This window comes from Caenorhabditis briggsae (assembly GCF_000004555.2).
Source record: "Caenorhabditis briggsae complete genome, chrI, whole genome shotgun sequence".
Lineage (NCBI taxonomy): Eukaryota > Metazoa > Nematoda > Chromadorea > Rhabditida > Rhabditidae > Caenorhabditis > Caenorhabditis briggsae.
Window position 1 is genome coordinate 8,638,135 of NC_013489.2, and position 26,943 is coordinate 8,665,077.

At 36.8% G+C, this 26,943-nt stretch overlaps 6 protein-coding genes across 6 annotated transcripts; 4 read left to right on the plus strand and 2 right to left on the minus strand.

Moving 5' to 3' along the window:
- Positions 1-72: 72 nt before the first annotated feature.
- CBG12430 lies at positions 73-1,185 on the minus strand (the record flags this gene model as incomplete). Its single annotated transcript, XM_002639663.1, has 6 exons — positions 73-132; positions 176-259; positions 303-385; positions 432-822; positions 875-1,038; positions 1,086-1,185. The coding sequence occupies 6 exons, from the start codon at positions 1,183-1,185 to the stop codon at positions 73-75; spliced, it is 882 nt and encodes a 293-aa protein (XP_002639709.1).
- A 4,116-nt stretch (positions 1,186-5,301) lies between these two features.
- On the plus strand, positions 5,302-7,187 carry Cbr-hgo-1 (the record flags this gene model as incomplete). Its single annotated transcript, XM_045238862.1, has 9 exons — positions 5,302-5,343; positions 5,562-5,651; positions 5,702-6,071; positions 6,121-6,204; positions 6,252-6,466; positions 6,513-6,617; positions 6,664-6,790; positions 6,837-7,018; positions 7,065-7,187. The coding sequence occupies 9 exons, from the start codon at positions 5,302-5,304 to the stop codon at positions 7,185-7,187; spliced, it is 1,338 nt and encodes a 445-aa protein (XP_045094866.1).
- A 216-nt stretch (positions 7,188-7,403) lies between these two features.
- Positions 7,404-8,468, plus strand: CBG12428 (the record flags this gene model as incomplete). The annotated part of the gene is made up of 3 exons (XM_002639661.1): positions 7,404-7,552; positions 8,092-8,222; positions 8,269-8,468. 3 exons carry the CDS (start codon positions 7,404-7,406, stop codon positions 8,466-8,468), a joined length of 480 nt encoding a protein of 159 aa, XP_002639707.1.
- Positions 8,469-9,685: 1,217 nt separating this feature from the next.
- CBG12426 lies at positions 9,686-13,129 on the plus strand (the record flags this gene model as incomplete). Its single annotated transcript, XM_002639660.2, has 10 exons — positions 9,686-9,789; positions 9,833-9,939; positions 10,945-11,050; positions 11,101-11,395; positions 11,442-11,552; positions 11,597-11,685; positions 11,732-11,870; positions 11,920-12,006; positions 12,054-12,293; positions 12,929-13,129. 10 exons carry the CDS (start codon positions 9,686-9,688, stop codon positions 13,127-13,129), a joined length of 1,479 nt encoding a protein of 492 aa, XP_002639706.2.
- A 9,799-nt stretch (positions 13,130-22,928) lies between these two features.
- Positions 22,929-24,995, plus strand: Cbr-acr-19 (the record flags this gene model as incomplete). Its single annotated transcript, XM_002639658.1, has 9 exons — positions 22,929-22,998; positions 23,074-23,213; positions 23,259-23,464; positions 23,511-23,902; positions 23,946-24,032; positions 24,079-24,191; positions 24,240-24,346; positions 24,393-24,636; positions 24,687-24,995. The coding sequence occupies 9 exons, from the start codon at positions 22,929-22,931 to the stop codon at positions 24,993-24,995; spliced, it is 1,668 nt and encodes a 555-aa protein (XP_002639704.1).
- A 149-nt stretch (positions 24,996-25,144) lies between these two features.
- CBG12424 lies at positions 25,145-26,824 on the minus strand (the record flags this gene model as incomplete). The annotated part of the gene is made up of 8 exons (XM_002639657.1): positions 25,145-25,330; positions 25,373-25,465; positions 25,518-25,645; positions 26,039-26,124; positions 26,170-26,249; positions 26,294-26,445; positions 26,490-26,643; positions 26,690-26,824. The coding sequence occupies 8 exons, from the start codon at positions 26,822-26,824 to the stop codon at positions 25,145-25,147; spliced, it is 1,014 nt and encodes a 337-aa protein (XP_002639703.1).
- Between the last annotated feature and the right edge of the window lie 119 nt (positions 26,825-26,943).

Genomic DNA, 26,943 nt, shown 5'->3' on the forward strand with positions numbered 1-26,943 from the left:
AAGAACAGAAAAAAAATTGAAAAATGGAAACAAAGACTTTATTAAAGCGAGGAATCACTTGAAGTCATCGTTTTACTTATGCACATTCTGAGAGACGTCCGTATTGTATCCAAATAGAAGAGTGAAGATTAACTGAATATTAAAGAATTGATGTGGTAGATATAGATTATCTAACCTGCAGAAGGATAACCGTTCCAATGTACACAGTTTGACTCTCTCCAACCATGAAATATTTGTCTTTGATGAGTTGAAGAATCACCTGAAATCTCAAGCTATGATTTTCCTCAATAGGTTTTGTGAACCTGGAAGTGAAGGTAGAGACCACTTGCATGAATAATGTTGAACAGGGAAACTGATGTCGAGAAGTTGCCCAAAACGATGGAAGCTGAAAAAAATAAAAAATGGTAACGAAATAATATGATAGAAATTACCAAGAGAAGTGGCAACGAAAACACTGATTGAAGCAAATGAAATGAAAAAGCTTTGACGATTGAGTGATGGAAGTGGTGTTGGAACTGTCCCATTATCAAACATCAGAGCGAATAGGAATGGTGGAAGGAAGAGAGTTGTTGGCGCCAGAGATAGAATTCGTGGACCAACGAGATATCCAGAGAAGATTCCAAAAACAAGAGTGGCTGAGATCAAAATGCTACGCCTTTCAGTGTCGTCCAGACTTGAATTCTTGCGAACATTGTAGAAGACAAAAACTGGGAGAGCAGTGAGAATCAGAAAGACAATGAAGGAATCAAAGCAGTATTGGATGAGAGGAGCAAGCGCATATGCTCCAGAAAGTTGCCCTCCAGCCAAACCAATCAGGATTACCTGAAAAATTGATAATTCTCTGACTCTGTGATTAATGAGTTTTTCCATTCACCGAAATTCCGAGATACATCTCAACCAAATTATTTTTTGTTTCTGTTTCGATCGTCTCCAATGGTCCATTTTCAGCCAACGAAAGATTGACGTAATCCCGAGCATCATAGGATGCCGGTGTGGCAACTTCCTTCAGGCGTTCTGCGGCTTTCTCAATTTTTCGTCCTATGATGGAGAATATCACAATTTTTAAATTCAATTTTTGATATCACCCAAATAAAAGATTCCATCGTAGTAAGCAATAACACGACGACGCATCGTCTCAATTGTTGTCACAAACTGTTCCACATATCTTTCCGAGATCTCCGCCATTGCTCTTTTTCTTCAAATCGCACTTTAAGATTTTCAGCTGAAAAATAATTTTACAGATAGAAAAAAACAGTCAAAGTTAACCGCGTTGCTTTAGATCAAAAGTAATAAAATATAGGAGAAGGAATCCAGCGTGGGATCAAGTTGCATTAGGTCCTAATCCACGCTGTACTAGGGTTCACGTGAAATTTGAAAAGGTATTTTTCCGGTTACGGTATCTGCCTCGTCCGTTGACAATCTTCCAGAAAAATTTTCCCAAACATGTCTTCAAGTTCCCCTTCTCTATTTCCAACCCTGAAGTATAGTAGCTTCCCTCTGAAAAAAGTAAAGCAAATTTGAATTTGAGTTTGTGTTTCTTCTTGAATCCGGAACACATACTGAAAATATAAAATGTTACCTTTTTTCAATTGAAAATAGCTTTGGGGTGTCTGAAAAAAAGGTGACTATCTCTGATATTTCTGTAAAAATATCTGGTCTCTAGTGATTTCTAAACTTCGTTGTGAGTTCTGAGTCGCGACACTTCCAATCAGCGTACGGTAAAACATGTAATAGAATGGCCCGTAACTTTTTACTTTGAGCCATTTTTCTCGGTTTCTGTCAAAGATGTAAAGAAGTTGTCAACCGATGAATTGCTTATCACATCACAAACATTTTATCAGTTGATACATTTTTGATATCTTGCATGGGAATTGAGATAATTGAGCTCAAACTTGACAGTATTTTGGCCCCTCTATTAGAGACTTCACAATATCTTATTTGAATGATCTTTTAAACAAAAGATTGTCAAATAACATCGTCTTTGAAAATTAAAACCTAATTCAATACATTTATTCCGACACTTAAAGTTGCATGATTGCTGTTTCAATTCGTCAAGTTTTGGACGTTATTCCTTTTTACAAACGAAAACCAATTTCCTAAAAAATGAACTCGTTGATAACTTTTCCAAATCAGGTCCCTGTAATTGCCAAAAACGTTACATTCAGTAATTTTGTTTGTACCCTTGCAACAAACACTGATAGCTTTTTTTATCATGTCAATTTATTTTCTTTTTTCCTCGACAGGGAACAAAACACGTGACTATTATCAGGTCGACGAGCATGACGATTTCGTTGAAACGGTCATCTGAATGGGCAGAGACGCAGTTGATCGAATAGATAGTAATTAACGATAAAGAGACCCAGACTGTACAAAAAGATAAGATTCTATTCGGCACGCAACACCTACAAACAACCGTATTCAGTCGATTTGTGGTCAATCTTAGTTTGACTTCTCCTCGAAAAGAACATCGAAGATGTCGGAGTTTGATGAGGTGAGCCCTTTGAAAACCTTAATAAAATTGTAGGGATTTCTGATAAGACTGACAAGTGAACCGATTGACTACTTTGAAGAATTAATCCATTTTCAGCATAACCAAAAAATTGTTTGAAATACAATGAAAAATAACTGAGAAGTTATCTTTAATTTTTCTGTACCTGTAGGTGTACAGGTTCTTATTTTGCAACTCAAAATCTTCTCAGGAATTCATACATCTTATACGACGACATCGTTTCTCAAGTCTTCTTGGCTAAATATTACTTCCTCTTATCAGCCATCTTCTCCATTTTTTGACTCAGTCTGTGTGCAATCTTTCATTTTCGTATACGATGGGAGAATGGCCCGAAAACTGGAAAACTGAAAACCGATCCAAAAAATTTAATAAAACCAATAAATGAGGATCTCAGAAAACTTTGAACTAAAATTTGTAGCTTATATCACTGCAACTGACACCTTTTTTCACTACTATTCGTTTCAGATATAAATTATCTCAGAATATATTTTCTTCTTTACAACTTTGCACTTCCTTTCTTTCTTTTTTTAAACAATTTTTCCCTTTTTTTGCCCTTTTCGTTGTGCTCTTCTGATGACGTCATCATCGTTTCTTCATGCTCAAAAAAACGCGAGCTTGTTTCTTTTCCAAGCATTCCCCCACAAAGGTTTACAAGTGTTCTTAGCGCATTTCTAAAGGACTACTCGTCTTTCGAAAAAATCAAACTTTCTGAAATATCAGCTGTCTTTCTTTGATTTCCTTTTTTCTCTCTCATGTTTAGTTTCTCCTTAAGAAGTGAAATTCCGTAGAAGGGGAATATGTAATTCGAATCGAATTCTCTCCGTTTCTCCAATGCAGTCAAAGTCTCTCTGAAAAATGAGAAATTCGACTCCACTTTTCTTTTTCTAATACTAATATTTTCATCTAGTGAAACTACTTTTCGGAGCAAAGTCTATACAAACAACTTTTAAAGTTCCACAATGTTTTGTGATGTTTCGATTTGGAAATTTAGGATTTTTTTGGTTTAGAAGGGTGGAAAGTACCTGGAAACTAAACAAATTTTTCAAGTGCCTTCTTCCTGGATTTCGGATTTTTTGACAAGGTTTTCGTAATAATATTAGGAAAATGCATAACTTTTAAAACATCTACATGAAATACGAAATTTTGGGTAGAGTTCCCCTTTGAAAACTTTTCAATTTTTAGTATTAACCCATGGTATTATATCATACTTGAACGTATTTATTTTTCAGAGAATTCTTGAATTCCTCATTTCAAATTTCTCCACCTTTTCCCATGAGAGCTTACTCCTTTGCTCGCCCCCTAAAATGATGAATACATATATTTTTTGTTTTGACCCTCACAGCCCTACTCCCTAAAATCTATATTTCTTTTTCATTCATTTTTTCTTTATAGTCATTCATCTTCTTCGGTCCATTTTCCACCCATTTGTTGCACATACACATTTACATTTACAAATCCGTTTGCCCCTTTTCTTTCTGAATGCTCTCCCCCTTCTTCCTTGCTTCTTTTCTTCGTCGGCCTTCCTTTTTCGTCAAATTATGCACAAATTGTATGTGAATGTGTGGTCCTTTTTTTAGGGACATCTTCTTCTTCTTCTCCTTCCTTTTCTGTTGTGTCCCATTCCCCGAGTGCTTGCAATTTACCCTCTCTTTCCACATTCCATTCAATTCAATTTGGTATCTTTCGTCGTCAACCGTCGTTTCGTCACCCAAAAGTGAAGAAATAGGAACCCGATGTCAAATTTATGTTCCTCAAAAAAATTGCGACGTTTTATATCTCTCTTCTCGTCTTTTCCATCGAATTTTGCTTATATTCTAGATATGCCTTCAATTATTTATAACATTTTATCCGTTGGTCGTATGAATACAGCAAAATGGAACTTATGAGCAAAAGAACATATTAAGTCAAGCTCTACATCCTCAAATAAGAATCTACCAGCTAAATCAGTAACCGAGTGCAAGTCAACATTAAATAGCCGGGCGGAGCAAAAATAGTCGGCCCGGACTTAATACAGATTTCGAAGCCGGTCGATTTTTATTGGAGGTTGTTGAGCTCTTTGAGCTCTATCATCTGGTATGTTGCTTTGCTTAAAATTTCCATTTTGAAGCGAGTTATCGGCCGGCCATTCTGTTAAAACATAATTATGTTAGAACATATTTTCATGAAATCTGACACAACCAAAATTTCGACCGTCTGTTCCATTATCTCCAAATATCAACGAAATTCCCACGGAAACTTCTAATTCTCAAATCTCTCGTCTTTCGTTTATTCTCCTCTCTTCTCATAATTTCATATTTCTTTTCCAGTCTCGCCAGTCTCGCCAGTCTCTCCAGCTCTCTCTCTCTCTCTCTCTCTCTCTCTCTCTCTCTCTCTCTCTTTCTCTCCATCTCTCTCTCTCTCTCTCTCTCTCTCTCTCTCTCTCTCTCTCTCTCTCTCTCTCTCTCTCTTTCTCTCCATCTCTCTACGTCAAAACTCAGTCCAATCCTTCTAACTTTATGGAAATTTGCCCACGGCTGAGTGGTGTTCTCCCAATTCTCTGGAGACTTGTTTTGTCCCTCTGTCGCCCATTTTCTTTCTTTTTACTAGTTTTCTTTCTTTTTTGCTCCTTCTTCTGCTTCTCCATCTGAATTTTTCGCTCTACACCGTGTTTGGCAGTTTCATCTGGAATGGAAAACCGAAGAAAAAATAGGCTCTCTAACCCTATATTATCTTCTTCTTTTTCTAAACGTTCGTTTCCTTCCTTTTCACTTCAAAAAGTCCTTTTTGAACTCAAACGAAACCTAAACACGGCAATGCACTTCCTTTTTGAAATGCTCTTTGAATTTACGACTCAAGTATTTCTACATAGATTGGTTTAGGTTGAAAGTATAGGTCTATTGAAAAGTCAAACTGCAAATGAAAAAAGAAACAATTTGCCACTTCTCTCGTCTGTCTCTCCAGGATGACTAATCACTCAAGAAAGAAAAAAAAAGAGCCACTAGAGCTTTTTCCTCTTATTCTATTTGCTACGCTTCAGAGATTTTCTCATTTATTTATTGATCCTTTTTTTCAGCTAAAGTACCTAACCGGCTTTGGAAACGAGCATGCGTCAGCTGACCCAAGAGTGCCAGACGCGCTTCCTGTGGGACAGAACTCCCCGCAAGTAAGTATTCTTTCAAAGTGGTTTGAACTCCCCCTCTTATTCATTTTCAGAAATGCGCTCATGGCCTTTATGCTGAACAGCTGAGTGGAACTGCATTCACAGCTCCTCGATGTCAAAACCAGCGCTCGTGGCTCTATCGTATTCGTCCTTCTGTAATCCACCGTCCATTCGAAGCAATCAAGGATAATGGACAGAATTGGACTAACGATTTCTCTTCAATCCCTCCGAACCCTAATCAATACCGTTGGAATCCATTTCCTCTTCCAACCAAAGAAGGTGTGACCTTTGTGGAAAATTTGTACACTGTTTGTGGTGGAGGAGATGTCATCGGACGTACTGGATTGGCGATTCATCAGTTCTCGTGCAATGCTAGTATGGAGCATACTGCAATGTACAATTCTGATGGCGACTTTTTGATCGGTAATTTTTGATTGATTACAATAAATGTCGAGACAGTTGGTTTTTTAAGTCCCACAACAAGGTTCGCTGGAAATTACCACGGAATTCGGACGTCTTCTGGTGAATCCACAAGAGATTATTATCATTCCACAAGGTTATCATTGTCCTAGAAATCCCTGATTTTAAGTCAAACTTTTCCAGGAATCCGGTTCTCTGTGGGTGTCCGTGGACCTTCTCGCGGATATATTCTTGAAGTGTACGGTACCCATTTCCAACTCCCTGATCTTGGACCGATTGGAGCTAACGGTCTCGCCAATCCAAGAGATTTTGAAACTCCAGAAGCTTGGTTTGAAGATCTTGACGTGGAATACACCGTCATCAACAAATATCAAGGGGCATGGTTCCAGGCTAAACAAGTAAGAATCTTGGAATTATGGATAGGAGAATAATTGATAATTATAGGGACATTCACCATTTGATGTTGTTGGATGGCATGGAAACTATTGTCCATACAAGTACGATCTTCGTAAATTTATGGTTATCAACACTGTCTCTTTTGATCACTGCGTAAGTATGGATTTGAACTTGTCAGTTTTGAATAACATACTTTTAGGATCCCTCGATCTTCACAGTTCTCACTGCTCCATCTGTCAAGCACGGAACTGCTATTGCTGATTTTGTGATCTTCCCACCAAGATGGGGATGTGCTGATAACACATTCAGACCACCATACTATCACCGTAAGCTTCATGTGCTTTTTCCACTCTTCTATAGTTTTCATTTCAGGAAATTGTATGTCTGAGTACATGGGATTAATCACCGGATGTTATGAAGCTAAAGAAGGAGGATTCAAGCCAGGAGGTGGATCACTTCACTCCATGATGACTCCTCATGGACCCGATTTCAATTGTTTCGAAATGGCATCGAATGTGGATTTGAAACCACAAAGGGTTGCTGAAGGAACAATGGTGAGAGCATTTTTTGTAACTGTTTTTCTGATTCCGTGTTTTCCAGTCGTTCATGTTTGAAAGTTCTCTTAACATGGCCATCACCAACTGGGCAATTACTCAAAATGTGGACAAAGATTACTACAAGGACTGGCAACCACTCAAGAAACATTTTACTCTTCCTAAGTGATTCTTCTGCTGAATTTGGGATAATAGCTTGTTCTAAAAGTGTCCTATTTGATACATTTTTTATATTTTTCGTTATAAATTTGTTTTTAAAAAAATCTAAAGTCCAGTTAATACTTTTCTTTTATCTGGTTATTAACCCCATTGTTATATTTCCTAACCTCTTTGTCTAATTCTTGACCGTTACTCTTTAACCAATTTTTCAGTATATCTGTGTCAAATGAACGTGCCAAGCACGTCGACTCGTGGTTATGCAAAGTATCAAATCAGGTCATCTGGAATGCCACGTGTTTTAGCCAACGAGTCTGACGTCTTCACTTTAGATGACGTTGAGGTTGACGAGGAGACTGAAGAGTTAAAACCCAATAGGTATGCATATCACAACAGATACAAAACACACCGAAAAACCTGTAATAGAAGGGCCCTCTAACTTTCTACTTTTAGTCAGTTATTCTCGGTTCCCGCTAGAGATATAAAAGTTGTAAACTGATAAATTGTTTATCATAATATCAGAAGAGTTGTGTCAGTTGACATATTATTGATATTTTGCATAGGAGCCAAGATAAATAAGCTCAAATTTGACAGCGTGGGGTGCCCTTCTATACTGGTTTTACGGTATTTGAAAAACCTCGACCCGGTTTGGTTTGTCCGGTTTTTGGCTTTTGATAAAAATTCGGACATTTCAGTACTTTTTACGAGATTTATTTGCAAAAAATTTTCTAACGACACTCCGCTCTTCTCAAACTTTTAACTTCATAGAATTTTACAAATATTTTAAAAAATCCTCCTAGAAATTTACTTGAAAAGATAGGAAAAAATTACTGATTGTGAGAACCCGAGCCAAGAAAATTGTGAAAAAAAGTCATTGCAAGATGATGTAAAATTAAAAAATGCTCTAAAATTTTCAGAATACCAGTAACGAAAGAAGAAGAAGAAAAGAGTCGCTTAGTGGAATGCAATCTGGATAGCGATGAAGAAGACGAGAAGACTCCACCACAAGAAGATGACAAAGGACAGAATATTAGACAATCTAGCAAAAGTGAGATCAACTTTTCTTATTAAGATAATCGGACTACAATTTTCAGACTCTTCAACAGTAGAATCTAAAGAAAGATGTCGCCTTCGTGACTCTTTCGACTTGGATAATGATGATTCTCTCTCCGATGATCTTGATCTTCTTCCTCCAATTCCTGGAGCACCAAACACAAATACTTCCTGGTGTGCAAAACTTCATCGTTTCAATTGCTGTAATCCAAGAATTCCATCAAAATGTACCATAATGTGAATTATAGTTTTCTGTTTTTCTGAATTGATCTCTCCAAACTCCGATCTCTCATCTATTTCTAAGATCTTCCAGAAACCTCTTAAGAATCTCATCGAAATTCTCCCCTTTGAATCTCAAATGTTTGTGGCCCTCGTCACCGGTAAATCCAACAATTCGATGTTTTTTATTTCATTCCGATTGATAAAATTTAACATTACTTCAGTTTAAAATGAACTATTAATTTTAAACCGTCTATGGGACATGCTGTCTAGAAGAAAAATATCTGATCAGGTTGATTTTTTTAAAATTAAGAAAGTCGTGAAAAAGCTTGTCAGGCAGGGATTTCAGAAAGTGAAATTTCAAAATTGGGAAGTCGGAAGCAAATTTTGCTTTCTGGAAGATAGAAGTTGAAAGTCTTAAGGAAGAAAATGCCGTAACGTCGGAAATCGGAAATCCTGACATCTATGTTGACATATCAGCACTCCAAAGAACTAGAAATAAAAAAAGACGGAAGATCTTATATACCCTCTGAACACCATACGAAGGTACATCGAAGGTACATTGATACATGAGATTGGGGGGGGGGGGGTAGGGCGTTTTAGCCTAAACATAGAATATTTAGCAAAAAAAGCGAAATAAAGTTTAAGGTTTTTTGTTCATCATCCATCATGTACCATAAATTTTCAACGTACTTTTGGAACCAACTTACCCTTAAAACTCGATGTACCCTTGGATCCTGAGCTTGGATCCCGAGTCAGATCCGTTCAAAAAATTTAAAATGAAGGAAAGGCAGTTTCGGTGAAAACCATCAAACTAAACCTTGTCCTTACTGCTCCTCCCTCTTTCAATTGTCACAAAGTCCAAATTTCTTTTCTTTTCCATTTTTGAAACCGGAGTCTAACGCTCCCCATCACAAGCAACATCACATTTTCCTGTTTGAACCACCGTTTTTGTTTCTCTTATCAGTTCCGTTGATTTATACAAAAAAAGAGTGATGAATGATAAGCATTATGGAGGCGGCACATCGAGCAAAACTGTTTCCTCGTCAAAAACTCTGAAATAGCTGCACCAAAAATTCTTTTCGGTCGTTGTTAATCCGCCCTTATGATTTGCTTTTCTTATCAGTTTTGTTGGTTTCATTTTCAGTCTGCGAGCAGTAAATCTTTCCCGCTTGTTTCAGTTTTCATTCCCTTTTTAGCATCTCATCTTTCAAAAAAAAAAGACTATTCTCCAGAATAATGAAACATTTGAACATTGACAAAGCTGATTCTCTCCAACCAGAGCATGTTCATATCACTGCAAATGGTTTGAGACCTGGAGGAACTTATCGATTTGATATGCAGTAACTCGTTTTTTTGGATTAAAAACCAAATCATATGGTTTAGACTTCGCCACAATTATGGATCACATGCGTCGTATTGTGTCTTGAAAGCTGATGAAAATGGAAATATCGATATGAAAACAGCGAAACCATTGAGAGGAACTTATTTCGGTAAGGATGCTGGGCCTGATGAAACTAGGTAATAGGTCAAGATCTGGGTTTTTTGTTTTCCTTTTTGTTGACTGTTTTATTCCAAAACCTAACTCCATTTTCTCCTTTTTTATTTCTGAAAGAATGTCTAATGCATAGAATCGCACAATTACCTGGACGGATAAATACGGGTATATCTTCCGACATAAGTATCTTGGCACCGCGACTTTGACAAGCGTTAACTTAGCTCAAAGTTGATCAAACAACTTGAAACTTAGCCAGTTTACTGATGAAATATATGAATTTTTGCTCTTCATTTTTGAGCCTAGTATAATGCTTCACTCAAATTTTATACTAATTCAAACTTGAGTCCGGGTAATTAGGCGCCACATATGATTTCCACCGATCTCTGATCAGAACGCAAAGTAGGATTCTCTGTTTCTCATTTTTAAACTCAAAACACATTCATAAATCAGATTACCCACAAAAACATTCTTGTGGGTACAACAATAATCACCATCGTTATCAATATGTTTTTATTTCCTTTTTTACGAATCGAACTCTTTTTGCTGGTATCTTATCAGTTAGATTTTGATTGGATCATCAAATGCAAACGACAGTTTTTTAATAAGTGTTCTCTATGAAAAAAAAATGCGCACCACTGATAATTGCTTTTGATTTTGATAGTTTGAGTCCAGGGGAAAAATTGCAGTAAAAGTTTCGGCCCGAAATTTTCGGGAATCAATCTCAGAACTGTTCTCCGAGAATTCCACTCTATTCCGGTGCACTTCGAACCCCATCATTCATTTGGAAGTGTCATGAATCAATTCCCTTATCAATAGAAACAAGATACATTGTTGCCAAATGCGTAGCATTTGGAAAAATTAGATTGTGAACTTTGGAGTGGAAAGAGGAACAGTTTGGACGATGGAAAATGACAGGTTCAAAAGTTTAATGTAGATTTGAACACACAAAAGGATCAAAATAACCGTCATAAGTGTATGGGACCTAATAAAAAAGTTTCAGAGGCCGATGGAATGGGATTGTTCCTTTCGATGACCCCATGTGAGGATTTCGCATATGGTGGATATCTCCGCTGCACACCTCCAATTCCATTTTTTTATCTTTTGATGTAATTTTAATTGTTTTCCATATTTTAATGCTCTCATATTTTCATTTCAGACTGTCTGATGAGAGTGGAACTAAGCTAGATGAGATGTATATAAAGAAACATTGGATGCATCCATTATTGACACGCACTGAAATTGAACACGACGGATTCTGCGGGACACTTTTCAAGCCTCCAGGAGATGGACCATTCCCATGTGTTATGGATATTTCTGGAACTGGAGGTGGTCTTCATGAACATAAAGGAGCAATGTTGGCATCAGAAGGATTCGTTGTAATTTGTGTTGCCTTCTTCCAATTCAAAGATCTTCCATATAAGATGGAAGATGTCGATGTTGAATATTTCTTGGTGAGTGTTCAGGTTAACTTTCAAAATATCATAGTAACTCTTTCAGAAACCAATTGAATTCGTACTTGGTCTTCCATACACTACTAATATGCTGGGAATCCAAGGAGTTTCTTTTGGAGCGACCATTGTGGACTTGTTGTCTACTAGATATCCACAGGTTCTTTCCACAAACAATTTTTTCTTTTAATACTGAAAATTTAGATCAAAGCTGTTGTGTCCATCAATGGTCCCCATGCACAAAGCCATTACTGTTTGCTGAAAGAACACGGAAAGCCAATGGATGTACCATAGTGAGAACTTCAAACCTTTTAGTTCTTCTATAAATTTCGTTTTCAGCCTTGATGACTCCAAGTTGTTCTTCATTAACACAATTCTGGCCACAGCTCCATGTTTCAAAACGCTAACGCCTGTTCTTACACCAGAAACTTCAATTCCATGGCATCGGATTCCAAAAGACACCGCTTACCGACTTATTGTAAGCATTTCAGATATTTGTAGACGTTCTGTATGGTTTTGGTTTTCAGGGATCAGTAGACGATTTGTGCGCGCCATCGATTCATTCGAATCTTCATATTCAGAAGAAACTTCAGGAAACTGGTCATTATGTTGAAGTAAGCGAATTTATAAATTAAATGAGACTATATTTCATCTTTTTTAGTTAGAATTGGTAAATGGGGGACATATTATGGAGCCCCCATACTTCCCTCATCACGACATTGTCTATGCGAAATTCCAAGGATTCTACTGTGGATATGGAGGTGAAATCGTGCTTCATGCCAAGTCTCAAGAACGAACATGGGCCAATACAATCAATTTCTTCAAAAGAAAACTTGGATCTCCACCTCCAATGCCCGATTGGATGAGATTGACGAAAGTGGATGGTCCTCTGAGGCCAATTGTAAATAAGAATGAGAATAGAAGTAGATTATAAGAATTTGGTACAATTTTTGGAGTTTTGGTCTTTTGATTGGTCTTTTTTCTTTGTTTTTCTCTGTTAATAAAATATCTGAATATTCTATTCTTTCTTGGAATGTCATAGTCAGTAGGGTCGATGGGGACAGATGGACCTCCAATCTGTTCTGTGATCGCACATGGAAGATCTTACCAAGACCTTCCCATGAAAACAGTCATTTACCCACATTTTCTCTGCTCCTCTCCAACTCCGCATACTCTCTCTTTCTTCTCAGCTGTTCACCCTATGCGCGTCCCCTCATTTCTCGGTTGTCTCTAAAACATGCTACACTATTTCTCTTCTTCTTCTTTTCTCGAGATTGCGCCCTCCATGCGATTTCCATTGCATTCAACCAATGTGTTGTTTCTCTGCTTACCTATCGATTTTGTTAGTTTTTATAAGTCATGTTTTCTCTTTTTTCAAGTTGTTTGCTTTTCGTTTTGCATAGTATGAATTTCTAGATGTTAAAAATATTGCTGTTTTCATGTTTGCGTCAAGATTTATTCGATTTTCCTCTTCTTTCATTAATTTATAAAACTTCAACGACGCTAGAAGAAAGTTAACCTTTCATTATTTTTCAGACCATCCATAAACCAAAAATGCTCTACACCATCGCCGCCGTTGGAGCCTGTGCCTATTTTGCCGTCACTGATTCCATCGTCAAGAAGGCTGTCGTTGAAACTGTGAAAGCCGTCGTCTGGCCAACTAGCGATGAGCAAGTAGCTGCTCAGATGAAGGAGAAGAAGACGGATAAGGAAGACGAAGACTGGGCTCTCTACTAATTAGATCGATTGATTGTCAACAACTATTAAACCAAATTAAATGTCAAACATTTGAACTCTGAACATATGTAAATTTGAATTGTATAAAAATAAACACTTTCTCGAAACCATCCAATTTCAATCATGAGTTCAATACAAAATGCGACCATTATAAAACTATAACACGCCTTCGGCACTGTGTAATGTCAGCTGGTTGACCTGACGATGACCCGGCGTACTTCGATGGGAAGAAAGCATTGTTTTAATTTATAGAAAATTGGGAAATTCAGTCGAATGGGGAGATTATTTTTGAAGCTATCATCGTCAGAAAACCGTTAGCTTAGGATATTTTAAAATTGCCAGAAACCTTGGTGACTAATGGCCAGTTTCTTATCAAGGTACAACATTTTAAAGCATTTGTTTATTTTATCCCAAATTGAGACAGACGTGATCTTTGGAGGTAAACACTTTTTGAAAGGATTTTTGAAAGATAGGACCTGTAACTGTTTTATGGGCGAGAACCTGAAATCCAGATGAAGAAATTCAGAACATCATCGATTTTCTGAATCAAATAACATTGAACCTTTTCTTGAAATTGGTTCTTTGTCTCTTGAACCTACAAAAATGTACTTTGAAAAAATCACTTTATTTGTTAAATTGAAAATAGTACAACAAAAAAAATGAAGAAACGATATGTCTGACATTCAAATCATCTATTACTGGCGAAAAATACAGTAATCCGTATCTAACATTGGTCTCCGAAACGTCCAGAAACTTTTAATTAATCTGAATACTTCTGAATATGTATTACAGTACTGGCCAAAAAGAATGCATCGACAGGTTTTTTGGCTGTAACTTTTTTCAAAACAGAGCAAAAAGGTCATACTTTTTTGTAAAATGTAGCAAATGATGCAAGAAAAAAATATGAAAAAACAATTTCATCCATAAACGGGAAACAAATTTTTTTGGTGACAAAATCCAATTTTTCGGATAATTCGGATTTTTTGGATGGTTTTTTCAAAAATCTGGAAAAAATAGAAAACGATGATGAAGGTGAAAAGTACTTTTTGATCATGATGATTCTTGCCCAATTTTTAAACATGTACCACCTCATTAAGATATGATGTGGGTGTGCAAAGTGTCAACTAGTGATTTTAGGCATTTTGGATTTCTCTACTGTCACTTCACAATTCCAAGTGGTAAATTTTTGGTACTTTTTATGTTTTAATTATTTTTCAGGTCTTATTCGAAAAACCATCCAAAAAATCAGAATTATCCAAAAAATTTGTTTCCCGTTTATGGATGAAATTGTTTTTTCATATTTTTTCTCGTATCATTTACTACATTTTACAAAGAAGTTTGACCCTTTTGCTCTATTTTGAAAAACGTTGCAGTCAAAAAACCTGTCGACGCATTCTTTTTGGCCAGTACTGTATATTTATCACGGCTGTTGGTTAATTTCCGTGAGCGCTTTTTCACTACTTGATTTGCGACCATTTTGATCATTTTCAGGAGGTTGGAGCTCGTTTGTCAAGTTTCCGATCATTTTGAAAATTTTGGAGGGTGTGAAACTGACCGATAATAAAAACTTTGCATCCATAAAATTTTGGAGAATTCCTAGTTTTTCCGCTATTTGCCAATTTCTGAAAGACACTTGTTTTTTTCACGTTTTCAGTTAAAAAAACTGGTCAAAAAGGGGGCCATTAGAAATCAATACATAGCTGAAAAACTAGAAATTAAAAAAATTATGGATGCAAAGTTTCCAATCTCGGTCAGTATCACACTAAATTTTGATTAGGGTTTCCATTTGGGGGGGCGATTCACCCGCCCGCACACACCCGGGGGCTCACCCCCCGCGGCCCCCCGTTGACCCCCCGCGAATATTTACGTGAAGAAAATATTATCTTTTTTGTAGTTTTTTGATTTGAGAAACTCAGTTCTTCTTGGAAAATACGTGGTTATCCTTAAAAATTTTATTAAAATTCACACGCATTTAATTGCAAGGGGGGGTCGCTGGTGGGAGCCCCCCGGGTGGGTAGCGGGTAGCCCGCTTCTTCACCCGCCCAAATGGAAACCCTAATTTTGATTCTTCCTTCTTGTAAACCGGCTTGGAAAAGAGAAAAATGAAAAGAGAAAAATAAATGGAAGATGTAAAAAAAGGATTTATTGAAAAAATTCATATTCCTGAACATATCAACAAAAATTATGAAAAATGACAAGTTTCAAAAGTGTACTGATTAAAAAACTCGAAATTCGATATCCAATTGATTCAATTTATTGGCTATGTCTCTTTCCTGAAGTTGTCTAATTGAGCATGTATAAGTTTTTTGCATTCTATCAAGTAATACATCATAACCCTCACATTTCAAAATGAATGAAAAGAGAAACTCCATTGGTAAGTATGAACTTTCCCTTCATCATTTTCTTGTCTTTGGCATTTCGACTTTTAAAATTCAACCTGAAAAACCAACAAAAGATACAAGGCCTTGAAAGCAAATTTAAACCAAGTTATCATGAATAATTCCAGTTTTCTTCCGGTTCCTTTTCTAGAATAATTGCTTCAGTTCTTCCGGATTTTCAAAGAATTTTCTTCCAGAGAACAGAGAAAATACCTAGACGGATGATGTCAATTTGAGAGGATGAGAATACTTTTTTCTTCATGGTTTCCATTTTTATCGAAAGTGTCAAATGCATTCATCTCATCTGAACCGGGAATTTATTTTAAACCCTTTTCTTCTTCCTTATTTTTTCCTTGTCTATGTTTATGTTTCTTGTGTTTAATTTCTTGTTTTTCCTGTTTTGGGACCGCCCGTTCAATTCTGTCAAAACTACTACTCATATGCTCATCATGTTGCTCTTCGGAAGAAAAGAAAAGAAGAAGAAGAGCTCCGAAAAAATAATTTATTTTCTATTTTTTTTCTGGCTCTTCTTTGTTGTAGGGGGAAGGGGGGGGGGGGGGTGCGAAGCTTGTTGGAACTAGTTTTGTTTGGTATGTTTTATGACCGACTATTAGTATTTCATGCCTCAGTTTGTTCAGGTATTTCAGGTTTCCATAAGTGGGCGGTCGTAAAACCGTCGATCTAATACATTTGTGAGTAAATGACTAGGATTACTGTATCTATGCACCCGCCCACAAATTTCAAGGGTTTGAAAGTTATTTTGTTTTCAAGTTTTTATGAGTATTAGAATTTTTTATTTTCAAGAGGAGCGCTTTTGAAGAACTCAGAATTTATGATTCTTTCCGGCTTGTTTCTAGTGGAAACATTTTTTCTCAAATTCTATTGCTTTTCAACCAGTTTTGTGTGATGAAAACCTCCGAGCAAATCGACAATCAAATTTTTAACCCTAAAAAATTGCCGAACCGCGGACGAAAATCGAGAAAAAAATGAAATTGTTAAATATTTATCCACGGTAGTTCGGTGTTTTCTCTTCCACAGTTTCAATTTTTTGCACACCAGCATAATACTGTCAGATGAAACCTTGACCTATTCATCATCTCTCGTCGAAATATCCACTCCTTCGCATTGTTTCAATTTCCTCATTTCCTTTCTTTTCTATTTCTTGCTGAAATACTACAAAATATTATCATCATCATCTTTCCATTTTTCATGTCTTCCGTGCCCCGAGGGGCAGACACCCTCGCGCGAAGGACCGACTCTTTTTGGCTCTTTAAAATAAAAAGAGTGCTGCCCCGATTTTTGGGGCTCAATTTCGGACAGATTTGGTTAAACTCATGAGGTCCACAAAGTTCAACATTAGTGTTCCGAGATGAGTTTCGAAAGCACGTGGCTCTTTGTGACCTAAACTTTAACTTTCGATTTTATGTAATGTATCATTTGGAGAATTCAAATTGAATGGGTTTAATTTTCATGCAATTTGGAGTTTGGAGGTTTTTATAGCTGAGAGTAAAAGTGCAAAACTAAAGATACAATTGCATTCCCTTCAAACCACAATTTCTCTTTTTCCTATATTTCCAGTTGAAATTCAAGAAATCTTCTTGGAAGCTGATGATTGATATCTGAAAAATATTCAGTGAGATTTCTCTTGATTTCCTTATTTTCCGGTTAAGTGACGTGAAGAGATGTGGATGAAACCAATTTCAACAGACTTAATTACCAGATTAGGGATTTAGAAACTGTGGAGAAAATCTAGAAAACTTCAGAACTCGTTCAGTTGTTTAGATCTCCACCCATTCTTATTCCAATAAAATTTCTCTTGTTTTATACATTTAAAGACAACTCTAGACATTTTTGATTATTTGTTTTGAATTTCCCAGGTTTCCGGTCCTTTTTATTTGCCCAATGAATTCTTACTACATATAATCCAAATATATATATATATATATATATACCGTAAAACCTCTAATAGAACGACACCCGGATCGTCCACTTTGAGCCTATATATCTCATTTTCTGCAAAATATATCAAAAAGTGGTATATATATATATATGTATATACTTTTCAGGTTCTTCTGCTTATTTTTTTCAACTATAAGTTTAAAATTCATGCAACAATTAAAAAACTATTTTCTTGTGTGATATTCTTCGATCTTCCCATCTTAAGTGTCTAAAAGGGATAATCTTCGATTCGAAAAAGAAACTTTTTGAGATTGGAAAACGAAATTTAATACATATTCATTTTCTGAGACATCCCTGAATTTTCTATTTCTATTTTTTGTTCAATTTCCCATTGCTCATTTCCTCCACAGAGGTCTTTTTTCCAAGAGTGTTTTTCAGGAAGTGGGTCAGAATTCTGATCATTGGAAATTAAAATTTTTATTTTCTTCCAAAAATCGTTGCATTTTGACTCATCTCTTGCATTTATTTCCAGCTATTAGGTTGGCAGGAAAGTAACTGTCCATTTTTTATTAGTAAATAACACAAACACAAGAGTAATCCAAAATTAGCAACATGCACCGTCGTGATCCACAACATGTTGGCAATGTTCAGGTAACTTGTGGGTACCACCCCTCCAAAAGCACCAGCTAGTGGCAAGTCAAAGTATCCCTCCAGTCCATTTTTTCAGGCATCAATTGTGTTAAAGTCCTTAAGCTCCAGATGACGTCGTATACTTTTGAATAACTAATGATCTGATAGAGCTGAATCAGGTCTTTAACGGGGGTAAAGGAGAACCGTCCAGCCAAAGCGGCTCAGGTACGGCGTGACTTTCCGTGAACATGAGGTTTTTTTCATTTTTTAGCTGCAGTCAAGTCAGACCTGAGCAGCTTCAGCGGGACCGTTCTCCCTTACCTACTTATAGTCCCGACTGAGCTCTATCAGATTATTGGATATTCGGAGAGATACAACCTCATCTAGAGAACACGAAAATTTGCATTTATGTGAAAAACAGTAAAAAATGAATACTTTGATTCGCGGCTAGCTGGCTTTTGAAGGTATTGTATCCACAAGTTATCTGAACATTGCCAACATGTCGTGGACCACGACGGTGCATACTGCTAATCTTGAAATTAATCCTGCTTTTGTATTATTCACAAATCAAACAAGGGACAGTTACTTTCCTGATACCTAATATTTTGCATCCATTTTTCCATCTCTTCTGTTGTTTTTACTCGTTTTTTGTGTTTTTTTGTATTCTCAGTAATCGGATACTTTTCCCCTTTTACCTGACCAAATTGGGAAATTTCTCCTGTCCTCACAATGACGAATACATTATCTTATGATTCTTCTGTGGTAGACCCACCCACCGACGTTTTGAAGTTGAAACTCAAATCGTGAGAAGATTGGGAATATTCTAGAGAATCAGAAGACGTTTAATCAGATTTCTTGTGTTTTGTTAGTTTACCCGCTTACACTTTTTAAAGACTTTTTCATATGCTTCTTCAATGTATTTTTGGGTTTCAGAAGTCTCACCAATGTCCCGTCACGACAAACGACGACGATGAGTCGAATACTGGAAATTGTTCTATTAGCTGCACTTTTTCGAGGTGGGTTAAATTAAAATTAATGGTTTGGCAATATTTAAAGTTGCTAGTATGTAATAGTAATTCAAAAAAGCAGGTATTGTGTTTAGAATAGATCAGCCTTTTCCGATGAAAATAGCTCTTGGTTATGATGTGTTACCGGAAAAGTGTTACCGGAAAAGTTTCTGTTGTGTTTTCACCGGCTTCTGGTTCTAACCAGAGATGTCCGAAAAATGACTTTTCGAGAAACCGAATCCGGAATATGAAATCTGGAATAAAATCATTTTCTTGGAATCCGGAAAACGGACTCCAGAATTCGAATGTCTCCAGTGAGCAGAAAAAAATAATATAAAACACGCGAGACCCTTATATTTTGCATCAGTAGTAGCAAAAGTTTACAAACGATTCTCGTGGCAGATAATTCTTCCAGTCTAACATAATTGCTAGAAACCCGGAAAAAATAATTTTCTTGTGATCGAGCACCCGAAATTCGGAACAAAAGAAAATCTTGGAATCTGGGAAACGGAATACGAAAAAAACACGGATTATGGAATACGAAATACGGAATCCGGACATCTCTGGTTATAGTTCATAAAAAAAGTTGGGGCATTCCAAGTCGCCAAATTCCTATTTTCTCGAAGATTCAATCTGAAACAGTTTATGTCAAAGTTAGACAATCTATTTCTGATAGGATTCAGTTGAAATCTCGAAAGCCAATTTTTCATCCACATCCGGAAATAGTATTGCCATCAGAAGTTTCTCTCCCGCTTTGCAAACAAATTTTCCATTTCCAACCCCCATTATCATGCTCTGTTCTCAAACTTCCATCATTTGATCTCCCTTAAAAGGGCTATAGACTGATGATGACCTAAAACTCGACACTATATATTCCAAGAACTCTTTGCATCACATGCTTCCTTTTGTTCAAAACCTTACCGAATATTCCCACGAAACTGCGCGTCGTCGTTGTTGAGAATTCTAAATAACGACTTCAGCAAAGACGTCTTCTCATTTTTTTACGTCTTCTCTTATTTCAAAAAGTCGGTAAATCTTGGTGGCCTCTTCATACCCTTTCCCCTTCTCACCCCCTTTTTTCCACCCATTTTTTGCTCTCAGGTCTCATTTCCCGCCCGTTTTCACAGCTTAAAAAAACAGAAGATGAGAGGCTCAAGACTCTTTTTTTGGGGAAGAGAGTGACGACGAGAAGACAAACCTCTCATTTTCTTAACAATTCATTTACTCTCGCTCCACTTGTTACGGTGCGATTTTTGGTTTTAGAAGAGACAAAAGGAAGACAAATCTCGAGCTTCCTCTGACACAATTTCGTTTTCGTTGAGAAATCTTACAACTGTTAGACGTCACAGATGTTTTTCAGCTCATTGTATTCTTTATCTTCTTTTTTGTAGAGCATCATAGTTTAACCTGCACTGAAGTGTAATTTTTATGTTGTCTGTTTCCCATAACAAAGTGTTTGAAAGTTTTTTCCCTGATCAGTTTCCCACTATTTTTGACTAGAACCACTGATCAATGTCCATGTCACATGGACCATGTGGAAAAGTTTTTAAAAAGTAACTCTTTACTACTTTTCTGGTTTAATTTCAATGACGCTGCAGCCGAAAAATTTTCAGCCGTTTCTCAGTAATTTAACAAAGGGACACTTCAAATAGAGGGTCTCTTCAATTAGAGGGAACACTTTTACCGTAAAAACTCTATTAGATAGCCATGGCACTCTATTGTTTGGGGGTGGCCTGGGGTGGCACTGTATTAGGGGTTGACATTCAATTAGAGGCTGGCACTTTATGGTTCGGAGCCAATTTCTACTAAAACTCATCAAAAAAGGACTCGATTTTCAACTTTTTCATAAAATGACTTTCGAGGTTTTCTTGATTTTTCTACTTTTTTAAGAGATTTTCGGAGTCTGATATTATCGTGAAACATTTTTTTGCAAATACAGTACCTTTTCTAAGCTTGAAAAAAGTTAGAAAACCAGAAAATGTTTTTTTTTGTGTTATTCTTCAACTTTTACCACAGTGACATCAAATCCGCAGTGGCATTATATTAGGGGCTGGCATTCTATAGTTCGGAGGTGCTCTAGGATGGCACTATATCAGAGGCTGGCATTCAATTAAGAGTGGCTATCTAATAGAATTTTACGGTATTTTTCGTGGGTCTCTAGAGGGGCCCTTCAATTTCAAGGACCCTTCCAATACAGGTTTTACGGTAGACCAGAATAATAACACAGTGTTTGAAATTCTTTCCCTTGTCAGTTTCCCACCATTTCCAAGAAAAACCACTGATCAATGTCCACGTAGGGAGGTTTTTAAAAATTAGCTCTTCTGAATTATCTGACGGCTAGAAAAAGTAGCACATTCTCAGATAGTACTGTTTTTGAAACGAAATTACAAATATGTGCGTCTTACAATTAGAGCAGTTTCCTACGTAGTCTAGAAACTGAATATCTGATCTCATCGGATACTCAAGTTCTCAGAATAAGTTTCTATGATCCACAGACTAGTCTCTGGTGCAGAGAGAACACATCTCATTTTTCTTCTCAATTTCTCTCTCATCATGTTTTTTTCTAATTCCCATATATCTATGTACAAAAGGTTTCTCTAGAATGCTCTTTCTACAAATTTTCAAAATATCTTTTTCCGGAAACCTCTCTCAAACGAATACCAAAAAAAAAAGTTTTATGCATATGAGTTTTTTCTAGTGTTTACTCACATGATTCCTTCTGCAACTTCCACACGTCCTCAAATTTTGTTTCCTATCTCAAAAAACATGAAAAAACTAAACAAGTAAAAGGAAAAAGAGTTGAATAAGCTCATGATCATGGGCGGTTTTCAAAAGAAGGTCTTCTGAAGATGAGTCTCTTGGGAAGAGGTCAAAATCTTGGATAGGCCCTCCCGTTTGCCTACATATTATCAATCTCAATGCTTAATCTTCTTCCAGAGCAGATGCTAGTTTCTCTTTTTTCAAAACGAACACTTTTAGAATTTTAAAGAGTAGCACTGGAATAGTATTTTCTATCTCTCCTTTCAATATATTTATTCCAACCCACTTTTTTTCGTAAATTCAATTGTCTAGCATATTTTTCTCCAATTTTGAAGCGGTGAGATGATCAACTGCTGAAATTAGATCTGAAATTGACACCTCTCCAAAAGAAAAATTAACAAAAAAGCAACGTTCATTTTTTTAGAACACTTGCAGTTTGAATTCGAACAATCTGCAATTAGCTGATATTTCAAAAAATTCGCCCTAAAATTGTAAAGTATACTGTAAACATTCTAATTGAATTACCCTCATCCCTTTCAACATTGAGCTCATTTTATATCGTTCCCTATAAGAAATATCAAAAGTAGGCAGATTGTCTTTGGTAATATGATAAACGTTTTATCAGTTAACAGCTTTCTGATACCTCTCCGGAACCGAGAAAAATTGACTCAAGGTTGCAAGTTAGAGGTGACGTTCTATCAGACTGTTTAAGGTATGTTCTTTCTAATCTTGACTGATCTTCATCCAACTTCTCCTCTGGAATCAAAAATTTCTGTGATTTTCAACCTATGCTCCTTCTTCCTCTTCTTTCTCCTTTATTTTTTATTCTCCCATACGTCAAGATTGATGTGCTCAATGGGCTCAGAATGTGTGCTCCTCTCCTTTATCTACTATTATTCATCTTCATGTTTTCCATGGGTTACTGTAGTTGGAATGAGCGAGTATTCTGAATTGAATGAGAAGTATTCTTTCCGATTAATCTTATTTTGTCCTCCATGTTCTTCTTCCTTTTCCCAAAATAAAAGCATGACATTTACCAATTTGTCTTCCTCGTTGTCGTCCAGCATTTTCTTGGCTCTTCGAGAAGTTCTTTGGTGTGAATTCCTCAAAAATTTAACAGACTAAATGATGTTCAACATTTGTCAACTGATAGTCATTGCTAACATGATCATTTATGGATCCGAAGGTGCTAAAGGTAAAATCAGGATTTTGGAATTTTTGAGAAAAAAATGCTGATGTCCTTTTTCTGTAATCTAATTAACAATTTTAGTAATTTGGACGGGTGACCATGAGCGTCGACTGTATGCAAAATTGGCTGAGAATTACAACAAATTGGCAAGACCAGTTCGAAATGAAAGTGAAGCTGTCGTGGTACATCTCGGAATGGATTACCAACAAATTCTAGATATTGTAAGTTTTTTCTGACTTTTTACAAATAATTATCTTTTTTTTTAGGATGAGAAACACCAGATAATGAATTCCAATGTTTGGTTGAGAATGTCCTGGACCGATCATTACTTGACATGGGATCCATCGGAATTCGGGAACATCAAAGAAGTTCGACTGCCAATCAATAATATCTGGAAGCCCGATGTATTATTATACAACAGTGTAGATCAACAATTTGATAGTACTTGGCCTGTGAATGCTGTTGTGTTATAGTAAGTCTATTTTTGTTGATCCTAAAATTTTAAAAGTCATTTTCAGTACCGGAAACGTCACGTGGATCCCTCCAGCCATCATCCGTTCCAGCTGTGCAATCGACATTGCTTACTTTCCATTCGATACTCAACACTGCACAATGAAATTCGGTTCTTGGACGTATTCAGGATTTTTTACCGATCTCATCAACACTACAATCTCTCCGGCTACCTACAAACCCAACGGAGAATGGGAACTTCTTGGATTGACATCTCGACGATCTATTTTCTTCTATGAATGTTGTCCAGAACCATATTATGATGTCACATTCACTGTTTCAATCCGTAGAAGGACTCTCTATTATGGATTCAATCTTTTGCTCCCTTGTATGCTCATCTCATCACTGGCTCTCTTGAGTTTCACTTTACCGGCGGATTGTGGAGAGAAACTAAATTTAGGTCAGTTTTTCCGATTATACTAAATTGAAAGTCAATCTTCTAGGTGTTACTATCTTCATGTCTCTTTGCGTTTTCATGATTATGGTTGCCGAAGCAATGCCTCAAACAAGTGATGCTTTGCCATTGATTCGTGAGTAATAAATGAAAAAAATTATTAATGAAATCCTCTTTTTCAGAAATATACTTCTCATGTATTATGTTCCAAGTTGGTGCATCTGTTGTGGCTACTGTAATTGCTCTCAATTTCCATCACCGGTCTCCGGAACAATACAAACCTATGCATCAATTTGTGAGGAAAACATGTGGAGTTTCAGAAAATTGAAAATTTACATTTCAGTTGAAAAGTCTACTATTGAACTGGTTGCCAACTCTACTTGGGATGGAGCGTCCTGATGTTTTAGAAATGTCAGTTCATGGAGCACATTACAAACCGGAAAATAAGAAGTAAGAACACAGAAAGATATCAGTTTAAGGTTCGAAGAGTTTTCAGAAACCAACGTCAATACTTAATAGAAGTAGAACGCCATGTCTTGACTCGGCCGAACGGAAATGGACATTCTGCAGTCGACAAAGCAATTCATTTAGATTTGTCAACTGGTAATCCAGATAATAAGAAATCCCCTTCACCGAAAAAAACCAACGCGGCGATTGTTGGGATGGGAGGATTGCCAACGACCCAAATGAATGGAGGACTGGAGTCTTCAATAAATAAATACACATGTACAAAGGTAACGGTACGTTGACCCATTTCTGATTTATATGACTAATCAGAAAACATATTTAGCGTCCGATGGAAAACGGTTCGATCACTCACAAGGCATCCTCTCCGCCAACGAATCTATCAAATAACAATAACATTTTTAAATCGAACAATTCGAAGCCTCAAACCGAAGAACGTCACTTTCATCACATTCTCAATGAACTTCGTGTGATTTCGGCTCGTGTTCGAAAAGAAGAAGCCATGCACGCTCTTCAAGCTGATTGGATGTTCGCGAGTCGAGTCGTTGATCGTGTCTGTTTCCTTGCTTTCTCCGCATTTCTCTTCATGTGTACTGCTATTATTTCTTACAATGCCCCACATCTATTTGCATGATTCTCGATCTTTGTTTTTTGTGATCTTCAACAATCGATATATCCTAATCAAACTCCACCACCACAAACATATTTTATGTATCTGTTTTTGTTTTTTGTTTTTCCTACTGTATTTTATTTGTAAATAGTCTGTAAATTAATAAAACATGTTTATTTGGGCCCCTTTGTTTCTACATCAAACATTCCGCCTAAAACTTGAATCAGAAATTCTGGATACGTCTTCTGGAGATAATGACCTTCCGCCGTAAAGTTTGCAGTCACATATGATTGACCTCTGGCATAGCTGTCCCAGATTTTCGGTATAGCTTCTTCAGATTCTTTTCTGTTATGAATCACCTGCAACTTCTTTTTCATCGGGATCTACTTGAGGAGACTTACATAATGATCCCCTTTGAAATACATTGCCAACTCTTCCGAATCTGATTCGTCGACGAGAAAATCATCCGATCCGTAGGCATAAAACATTCGAACCTGGCAATAGTAATTGAGGAATTTTTGATGTCTTAAAACTTTTCGAACTGACCCATGGTTTCTTTTTCATTTCGTCCATCGAGACCTTCTGTTTGTCGAATGCAAATGTTTGCATTGGAAGAATTGCAGCAGCTGACACTTTTCCATCAGCTACACGTAATCCGACAAAATCGTTGTAAACTGAAAACGACCGAATTTTTGCAGAATGTTTCTCGGGCGTCGCCGGCAACTTATGGTCAGAGGTTGGTCAGATTCCGAACAAGACCGCTATTAAAGCCGACCAAACTTGGGAACTCAGCAATTTTTCGGCACGCTAGGACATCTTGTTCAGTTAAGAATACCATTGGGACACCCAAATGGGGACCCATCTGCCAAAAATTTGCTGAGAAGATTCCAACCTAAGTAATAGTATTTCAATTTTAAACTTCCGACCAAAATCTGACCATGGCCCGCTATACATTTGTTTTTGGGCAAGTGCCCACCAAAACTTGGCCAATATCCGTTCAAAAGCCAAACCCCTCTCAACTTCTTACCAAAAGTTGCAAGCCGAAGTCAAGTTTTATTAAGACTCACACCAATCAAGAACCGGGAACAGAACACTGTCAATTGCTTTCCATCGAAGTTTTATGAGATATGCGAGTGTGTTAATTGTTCCCATTCTGCCAAAAAAAAACAATGTCATTGGTTTCTTCAACTAGACATACCTCATTGAAATTCCTCTATGTGGAACAAATCCAGGAGAATTAATCATGACTGCTCCGATCAGTGGCCAACTTCTGTCCTCCTTCAATTATCATAAATTTCAATATTCTGGAATTTTAGACTTACAGACAGAATACAAGCCATTTGTAGTGCACTTTCTCCTCCTCTAGAGTGTCCCATCACAATCAGTTTTTCCACTTTTTTCATTCCCAATTTTTCCATCAATGCTTTAACATACGAGTTGCGTTCGTCGTTTGTGTAGCTATCACGGAGACCACCTAAATCAATTCCTCACAGAAAAAAGTATATAGAATTTATGTACCTGTGACAAACTCTGATCCAGGCCAATTTGTGCAGACCAAACGAATATTGTGCTTCTCGAAAGAATCTCTCATGTACTTGATATCATTATGAGATCCTGGAGATCCAGCCAACGAAACCACAGTTCCTCGGACACCAGGTTTGTTACAAATATCCTAAATCTTCAAATTCAAAACTTTTCTCAGACATTTGAAAACTCACCACATATTGAGATTGAACTGTAACAATTTTGTCTAATTTGGGTCCAGCTTTATAAGTCACAAAGACAGTTTTACAAAGAGTATTTAGGTCAAAGTACGGTTGTTTAAGTAGAGCTTTTTCCACAGCAGTTGCCATTATGGGCCGATTGTGATGGGATAGAGGATGTTTGAATAAAAAAAATGAATGAAAGTGACAAAAAAAAATATGTAAAAACTGGTTTGATGAGATCAGACGAGTCCTCATGAAAAAGATTA